The 9,517-nt window shown below is 40.5% G+C and overlaps 1 protein-coding gene across 1 annotated transcript; it reads right to left on the bottom strand.

The window, feature by feature from the left end:
* Positions 1-3,659: 3,659 nt before the first annotated feature.
* Positions 3,660-4,424, bottom strand: LOC117275677 (uncharacterized). Its single transcript, XM_070186590.1, has one exon. The coding sequence runs from the start codon at positions 4,422-4,424 to the stop codon at positions 3,660-3,662; it is 765 nt and encodes a 254-aa protein (XP_070042691.1).
* Positions 4,425-9,517: the final 5,093 nt, after the last annotated feature.

Raw genomic sequence — 9,517 nt, 5'->3', positions numbered from 1 at the left:
ACTAAGACTTTGTATCCTAGGAGAAAGTTCATCAGACTAGGTCCTTTTGTTTTGTTATCTTACGAGAAAGATTCATCAGACTAAGATTTCTATCCTAGGAGAAAATTTATCAGACTAGGTTTTCTTATCTTAGGAGAAAAATTCATCAGACTAAGATTTTTATTGGGAGGAAATCCATCAGACTAGGACTTTTTATCCTAGGAGGAAAAATGTGAAGAGCAATGGCAACATTTATGCACACTAGCAAGACAAATAAAGGCAAAGATTAGAGAAACTTCCCTTTGTCGGCTCTTCTCTTCTTTTTTTCTTTTTCTTTCTTTTTTTTTTTTTTTTGAACCAACTTCCTTGCACTACTTTGTTCCTATTTCAAACAAAGAAAATTTTGTCAGTTTTAAAACTGGTGGTCGATTTGTGACCTTGATTTCTTTGGCAGCTTGACTTTGTGATCATCCAGTCTTTGGAAGAACGACTGCATTGGTAGTTGGTTGCACTGCTGGGAGACTCTGTTGTTCCTTACAAGGGACCTTTCCTTTCTGTATCAATCCTGAATGTTTCGGTCCCAAAGCCATTGGTGTTTTGTGGATCAAACAGCCTTATCCCAACTGGAGATCTTTGCTTAGGTGACCTTTTCTGATATCTTGAATGACTTCCTGCTTTTTGAGCAATTTGTTTGTCACAGAGAATCACAAGTTAGCTTTGCTTGCACCAAGTAGGCAGACAAGAGTATTTTGGGGGAAGCCTTTGCATGAATCCTCAAGGTATGTTGACAGTAACAACTGAGTGTGCTGGCCAAATTTACTTTGTGCAACTGAAAAGCTGGTAGCAGATTTTGAAATCTTATCTGGCTTGTTTTGACAAGGACTGACTCAGAGTGAAGGACACAATGATGCAAAGAAACAAGTATTAACAAGAAGTGCCACTGTCGGAAGGACAGAAGGAAGAGGTTTTTTTTGTATTTTGCGGTAACTAACCTTAGTGATCATGACATGCATTTTGGACTTAATGGTCGATCTATCAAACTAATCCAACCTTTCATTTTACTGTTCTTATGACCTTTGAAGTCGGGCTTACTCGTGCCAATCTTTTGCATCAGCTTCACGACTCACTTTCGACTAGTGGTGTCCCGAGGGATTTTCACCAACAAGCCTCTCTCATTTATTTATCTCTTCTTGCCGTCGCCTTACAGTGCCTGTGAAGGTTTTCAGCAGCAAGACTCTCTCATTTTTTTTCTATATTTTTTTCTTGATTCCTTGAGTGAGAACAGTGACCATGTCCCTCATATGACAACCATTGCTCATTGCGGATTTTCCTTGGCACTCTCAAAACTTATCAGGAGGTCTTGTTTGGAAGGCTTTTGGATATGGTTAGAAATAAATGACGGTATGAAGGCTCAAAGTAGACTCAATATGATGGGTTGTACACTTACAACGCTTGGAATCGACTCTTTAAAAAGTGGAATAAAATCTTTGTCCCAGTTTCGGATACTGGGGATTTATTTTTTTTTAATTCTTATTTGGTTGGACCGAACCGTGTAAGGCTGCCTACGTATCCTTTTTTTTTAAAGTAATCAAGTTTAACGTAGTTTAAACATCTGACCTAACTATTATTTTTTCATGTTTCTTTCTGCTCTCTTTTTTTCTTTTTTCCTTTTTCTTTCTTTTTTTTTTCAAAACAAGTTGCCCATCTTCTATTTTTCTGGGACATGGACCTTTGACTATTCTATTTTTTTTTTTCACTTGTACTTTCTAAGAGTTGCCCCAGTTTGGTCTCTTAGGGCATGGACTTTTCTTTTCATTTTTTTTCATTTTTTTTTTAACTTTTGACTCTAAACTTAATTCCAAAAGAGGGTGGTCAAAGAAAATAACACAGGCTCAAAAGGGGTAACAAAGGGTATAAAGTGTTTGGATAGCAGAAAAAGGGTCTCCTAGCTTCGAGAATGCCAATTATAGTATCCTTTCGTGATCACAACATTGATGAGCATGTCTATCTTCTTGGTGTGTCGTGGTCGAAGAATACTTTCCATCTATTAATCTCAAACTTTCCACCAAACTTCAATTGGTTATTCCTCAAACCTAATCTTCACAACAATTTGAAGGTAACTTTTACCCGAGCTTAATTCCAAAGTGTTTTAACTCTTTATTCATCCTCAAAAATGCCTTGTTCTTAGTTATCCAATTCAAGATTAAATCAATTTTCTAAGATCTGGCCAAAAATTCCACATGCATATCATGTCACTAAAACTAGCGGGAAAAGAACTAGGTATGGAATGACACAAAAGGACAAACTATATTTCATTGAGTAAACAACAAGACAAACAACCTAAAGTTTGAGTTACAACCCTAAAATAACTCGGCTAATGAAAATAGCAACACAACAGACAGACAAGACTCACACAAATAGAATAGAGGGAAAGAAGGGTTTGACTCAATAAAATAAATAAAATTTGGATCACAACCCTGGAATAACCCAGATAATAGAAAAAATATCAAAACAAGCTACCAAGATTCCTTCCTAGTGAGGAGGGAATGACTTTTCAATTGCTATGCTTGACATTTAGCCACAAATTTGCTCATCAGAATCACCATGGCCTTCTCCAATTTCAGTCGGCAAGTTTCCGAGAGGATTCTCATACTCCATGTCACCACGCATCATCCCCACAAAGCGTGCATTATCATGTGCAGGTAAAGGATTCTGTATGATATTCTGGGTGTCACTGTCTTGGATCACAATCAGTTTTTCCCAGATCATCCTTTCTATTTCTCTTTTCAAATCCCGACAGCTTTCAACATTGTGCCCCTGGGCATTGGAATGGTATTCACATCTTTTAGAAGGGTCAAAGCTTTTTGCACGTGGGTCCACATGATTTGGAGGAATAGGTGCAATCATGTCATAATGCTTTAATTTCTCAAACAGGTATGCATAGGACTCTCCTATTGGTATAAAATTATATTTCAACCTTTGTTCTCCTCTATACCCTTGGCTTGGATGTGGGTTATAGGGCATTTGAAAATTTTGTGGAGGCTGGTGGAGATTTTGCGGTGCTGGTGCTCGCCTTCTGGGGTGTCTTAGTGGCTGGACAACATACTGAAGTGGAGCAATAGAGTATTGTGGGTTCTGAGGTGGATAGTAGTGCTCAGGGGAATCATGGAAAACCTGATGAAGCTGCTCATACCTTCGAGATGTTCTCCTAGGACCTCTTCTCGACCCAGTTGTCATCATGGTTTCTTCATGCTTCTCGTTCATGTCACTAAAATTACCTGATTCAATTTGAACAGCCTGAGTTGCAGCTTTGAGAGCCGCTTGACTTATAATTCTGCCTGTCTTAAGGCCATTCTCAACTATTTCCCCAATTTTGATTGCTTCCGGGAAGGATTTTCCAACTACGGACATCATGTTTTGAAAATAATCTGGCTCTTGAGCCTGAAGGAAGACAGTGATTAGCTCGTGGTCATCCATGGGTGGCTTAACTCTAGCTGTTTTCTCTCTCCATTTAATGGCATATTCCCAGAAGCTTTCAGTCGATTTCTTCTTCAGGTTAGAAAGGGAATTGCGGTCTGGGGCGATGTCGATGTTGTACTGGAATTGTCTGATAAAGGTCCGGGCCATGTCATCCCAGACATGCCAGTGAGAGGTGTCTTGATCAATAAACCATTCAGAGGCTACCCTGTCAGGCTTTCCCCAAAACAAGCCATTAGTAATTCTTCATTTCTTCCAACACCTCTTAGCTGATTGTAATACCTTTTCAAGTGAGCTATGGGGTCGCCGTGTCCATCATACTTTTCAAATTTGGGGATCTTGAAACCAAGTGGCAAACGAACATTGGGGAACATACATAGATCCTTGAAGGCAATACTCTTCTGACCTGCCAACCCTTGCATGTTTTTCAACTGTTGTTCTAAGCTTTTCATTCTTTGGGTCATTTCTTCTTGTGCCATCTTTTGGGCAGTCTTCTCAATTTTTGCAGGAAGATCAAATAGGTACGAGTGGTACTCAGGAGAATGGTATTGTTCTTGCTGGGTAGCAAATTGTGACTCATGAGTTTTATTTTGTACCATTGTCGGCTGTGGGATGGTGAAGACGGGCATAACAGTAGTGGTTGTCTGATTGGTTGTCAATGGCACACTTTGGGAGCGCGCAACAAAAGTTTCAGCTGTAGTCATACAGTTGGGATAAAGACTCAACCCATGTGGATAAGATTGATCATGCAATGAGACCGGAATGGTAGTAGTCAAAATGGATGTGAACTCTGGGAAACCATGAATAGAAAAAGGCGATCCTTGGCCATTGGCCCATGCTTGACACATTTCAGTCATTTGCTGCTTCAGTACTCTATTTTCCTCAACCACAGTAGACTCTTGTTGAACCTTCTGACCCTGAGTCTCTTGAGCACTTATAACAGCTTCGATGCCAGTTGCCAATGGCATTTTTCCCTTGGATCTTGTGTTGCCATCTTACCACAAACTGACCACCTCAAACTTTCTTTACAATTCAAAACAAGAGACACGTACGAATGGACTCAGTCGGTCCTTGTTATTATCATCATCATTTTTTTAACACTTTTTTTTTATGGTCGATCGAACCTGATGTGGGTTGCCTACGTATCATGTGACAACATGAATCAGATCTTGCGTAGTTCGGGAAGATTAAAAATAAAGGAAATAAACTAACTCTTTTTTTTGGATTTTAATTTTTTTTTTTTAATTTCCAAAAGAAAGACTTATAAAGAAAAAAGAAAATAAATTTGGATTTCTTTGTTTTGGTTTTTTTTGATTGATGTTTTTTGAAATTTTTGAAAAATAGACTGGTAAAGAAGAAAGAAAATATTTTTTTTATTTTTGATTTTTTTTTTGAATTTTGGGAAAAAGACTTCTAAAAAAAGGTAGAAAATATTTTTTTGGATTTTGATTTCATTTGTTTTCTTTTTCTAATGAAAGACTCCTACAAATAAAATATTTTTTGGTTTAAAAATTTTCTTATTTTTTATTTGTTTAGGATTTTCTAAAAAAAAGACTCTTAAAGAAGGAATTAAAGGAAAATATTTTGGATTTTTAAAAATTATGGGCCGGAACCGATGAGGTTTGCCTACGTATCTCACATCCGGTGAGAATCAGACCCGCGTAGTTCTGCCAATTTTTCAGGACCGGGGAAAATGTCATTTTTGAAAATTTGGACTCATTTGCGACAACCTTTTAAAAATTCGGCAGAGTTTCAGGATCTTTTTTCTTCTTTTTTTCAAATACCGGTAGTTTCAGGAACCGGGTCAATTTTCTCTCTTATTTTTCTTGATTTTCTTTCCCTATTCTAGAAGCCAGTCAACATGAAAGCCGAACAAACAAATACACAAGTAGCACGTAAGATGCATCAGGATGGTGTTTTAATTTGGGGTACACCTGTCCTAGACGAACCCAGCCCCTGTGTTGAGTCTCCAAAGTCACGTGCACGTGATGCAAACAAACGTACCTACTAGGGATCCGGCATGAGGTTATGTTATTCTAGGTTTGAACCCTAGGGGTATTGTTCTAGACCTGGCTTACCCGAGCGGACAACTCGAGTCGGGGAGACGGGGGGGAGGGGGCAGCGTACCGGGAATACAGAAGCTTCACCGGCTTTGCAACTTGTCCGAACCTCGTTTTAAAATTAGGACATGTCTCTAACAGAAAAGAAGACATGCGAAGCGCACGCTTCCCAGAAGATTTAGAAGACTTAGAGAGAAGAAGGGTTTCGTAGCAGTTTATATACAATTCACACAATATCAAAACGGTAAAAAAACGGCATTTAGCACATTAGTCTCAAACCGTAAAAATCAGACAATCATGAAAGCCAATCATAACAGCTATTCTAAGCTCAAATTCTGAACCCTGAACCAGAGATTCTGGGTTCGATCCCCAGCAGAGTCGCCAGAGGTGTCACACCTCCTTTTTTCCGAGGGGATAGGGAGTTTTTCCAATTAAAGTGACATTATTCAAAATAGGATTATTTATTTATTTCAGAGTCACCACTTGGAATAATTTATGGTGTCCCAAGTCACCGGTTTATTTTAAATCCCAAATCGAGGAAATTGACTCTATTTTTACGGTCCGCGAACACAGAAGACCGGTGTCACGACCCAAAACTAACCCCCTGTCGTGATGGTGCCTATCGTAGAACTAGGTAAGCCGACTCATTTCCAAAACAAAATGATATTTTCATTTCAAAGAAAATTTCAAGGTTATTTAACATAAAAACCTCCATCTAAAGAGTTCAAATCAAAGAAAAACAAAAGTGCGGAAAAGAAAAGCCCGACATCGGGGTGTCACTAGTCATGAGCATCTACTATAATCTGTCTAACAATATCAAGGCCAACTCAGCCTGGAAAAATAGCTAAATACTACTAGAGGAAGATAAGAGGGAGAAGAGCAGGGGCTGCGATCGCCAAACAGCTACCTTGCTATCTCCAAGAAAATCTGCAACCAGAACACTCAATAACCGCTACCGTGTCCAGCCACACCTGGATCTGCACACAAGGTGCAAGGAGTAACGTGAGTACGCCAACTCAGTAAGTAACAACAATAAATAAAGACTGAGCAGTAGTGACGAGCAATAAAGCATATAACGTTCATATCAGGAAATCTCAGTAAAATACCACATGCTCTTAAAAATCAGGATTTGAATCAAACATCTCATTTAAACCCAGTTCCAATAAAAATTATTTTTATTTTTCAATAGTTTTTCAAACAAAGGCTCAATGCAAAGGTGAGCAAAAATGATGAAATCATAAACAGCCATTCGGGCATACCTCACGATCACTCTTGCCACTAGGGCATACCTCACAATCACTCTTGCCACTCGGGCATACCTCACAATCACTCTTGCCACTCGGGCATACCTCACAATCACTCTTGCCTCCCAGTCACTCAACACTCGGCACTCGGCACTCGCACTCAGTAGGTACCTGCGCTCACTGGGGGTGTGTACAGACTACGGAGGGGCTCCTTCAGCCCAAGCACTATAATCTGTACGGACAACTCACGTGCGATAATAATAAAGTATGTTGCACGCGGGCAGCCCCGATCCACACTCATCCTCACCAATCAGGCCCTTGGCCTCACTCAGTCATAAGTATGTTGCAGGCGGGTAGCCTCGATCCACACTCATCCTTACAAATCAGGCCCTCGGCCTCACTCAGTCATAAGTAACTCAAGCCTCTCGGGCATTTCAGTAAAACAGGGCATTCGGCCCAAAACATTTATATACATCAAAATAGAGTCATAAAACTGAGTTATGCGGTAAACAAGAATAAACATGACTGAGTATAGATTTTCAATTGAAAACAATGAGAGGATGGTAAGAAATAGCCCCTAAGGGTCCAAACAGCATTGGCGCAAGGCCCAAACATGGCATTCAGCCCAATTTACATAAAATCTTTCTAAATCGTATAAGTATCAATGGTTTCAACAAAGTATGCAACTTTACAATTGCTACGGGTCGGACCAAGTCACAAATCCCCAATAGTGCATGCCCACACGCCCATCACCTAGCATGTGCGTCACTAAAAAAAATAGTAGAATGATAGAAAATCCGGGGTTTTATACCCTCAGGACTAGATTTACAATCGTTACTTACCTCAAACAGGTCAAATCTCTACCCCGCAATGCTCTTGCCTCTGGACTCGGCCTCCAAATGCTCCAAATATATTCACAATCAGTATAATACCATCAATATACACTAATGGAATGAATTCCACAAGAAAAGCTTCAAAATTAGACCAAAACCCGAAATTGGCTCAAAATTCGCCTGTGAGGCCCATGTCTCGGAAACCGACAAAAGTTACAAAATGTGAAAGGCCATCCAACCACGAGTCTACCCATACCAATTTTACCAAAATCCGACCTCAACTCGACCCTCAAATCTACAAATCTTATTTCCAAATTTCTAAGTTTCAATCTTTGATTTACACCTCAAAATCATGAAATCTAGTCAGATTACTCAATGATAATTCAATATTATGGAGAAGAAATGATCACAAGGGACTTACCTCAAGTTTTCCTTAAAAATATATCAAAAATCGCCTCTCCCCAAGCTCCAATTCGTCAAAAATGGCAAATGGGACGAAGTCCCTATTTTTATAATTCTGCCCAGACATCCTCGGTTCTGCCTCGATCTTGGCCCTCGATCTTGGCCTTCGATCAAGGTCCTCGATCCTGGTTCTCGATCCGGAGCTCGATCGTGCCTTCGATCGTGGCCCTTGACTCTGTGCTCGATCTGGGCTTCGATCGTGGCCCTCGACCCTGAGCTCGATCTGGGCTTCGATCGTGGCCCTCGACCCTGAGCTCGATTTGGGCTTCGATCGTGGCCCACGATCTTGGCCCTCGATCTGGGCTTCGATCGTGGCCCTCGACCCTGAGCTCGATCTGGGCTTCGATCGTGGCTATCGACCCTGAGATCGATCGGGGCTCGATTCTGGGCAGAAGCAATTTCCAACAGAAGGAAATTGCAACAGCTGTTCTATTTCAATTTTTGATCCGTTAACCATCCGAAACTCACCCGAGGCCCTCGGGACCTCAACCAAATATACCAACAAGTCCTAAAACATCATACGAACTTAGTCGAATCCTCAAATCACCTCAAACAACGCTAAAACCATGAATTACACCCCAATTCAAGCCTAATGAACTTTGAAATTTCTAATTTCTACAAACAATTCCGGAACCTATCAAATCACGTCCGATTGACCTCAAATTTTGCACACAAGTCCTAAATGACATAACAGAGGTATTCCAATTTTTCAGAATCAGATTCCGACCCCGATATCAAAAAGTCAACCCCCCGGTCAAAATTTTCAAAAATAAAACTTTCGGCATTTCAAGCCTAATTCCTCTACGGACTCCTAAATAATATTTCGGACACGCTTCTAAGCCCAAAATCACCATACTGAGCTATTGGAATTATCAAAATTTAAATCTGAGGTCATTTACATATAGGTCCATATCCGGTCCACTTTTCTAAATTAAAATTTTCAATTATGAGACTAAGTGTCTCATTTCACCCCGAGTTCCTTCCGGACTCGAACCAACTAACCCAATATAATATAATATAGCTGAATAACACAAAAAGAAGTAGGAATGGGGAAAACAGGGTTATAACTCTCGAAATGACCGGCCGGGTCGTTACATCCTCCCCCTCTTAAACATCCGTTCGTCCTCGAACGGGTCTAGAAACATACCTGGAGACTCGAATAGGCGTGGATATCTGCTCCGCATCTCCCGCTCGGTCTCCCAAGTGGCCTCCTCCACAGGCTGGCCTCTTCATTGCACCTTCACTGAAGCTATATCCTTTGACCTCAACCTTCGAAGCTGCCGATCCAAAATAGCCACCGGCTCCACATCATAAGTCATATCACCCTCTAACTGAATCGTGCTGAAATCCAAAACATGGGACGGATCTCCAATATACTTCCGGAGCATGGAAACATGAAACACTGGATGCACACTCGACAAGCTGGGTGGCAAGGCAAGCTTATAAGCCACCTCTCCTATCC

This window comes from Nicotiana tomentosiformis, chromosome 10 (assembly GCF_000390325.3).
Source record: "Nicotiana tomentosiformis chromosome 10, ASM39032v3, whole genome shotgun sequence".
Lineage (NCBI taxonomy): Eukaryota > Viridiplantae > Streptophyta > Magnoliopsida > Solanales > Solanaceae > Nicotiana > Nicotiana tomentosiformis.
The sequence above is the reverse complement of the archived record's forward strand: the minus strand, read 5'-3'. Positions and strand labels throughout refer to the sequence as shown.

What these genes read in the sequence shown, in the direction of transcription:
- LOC117275677 (XM_070186590.1), bottom strand. Translation starts at nt 4,424, where the DNA reads ATGCCATTGGCAACTGGCATCGAAGCTGTTATAAGTGCTCAAGAGACT.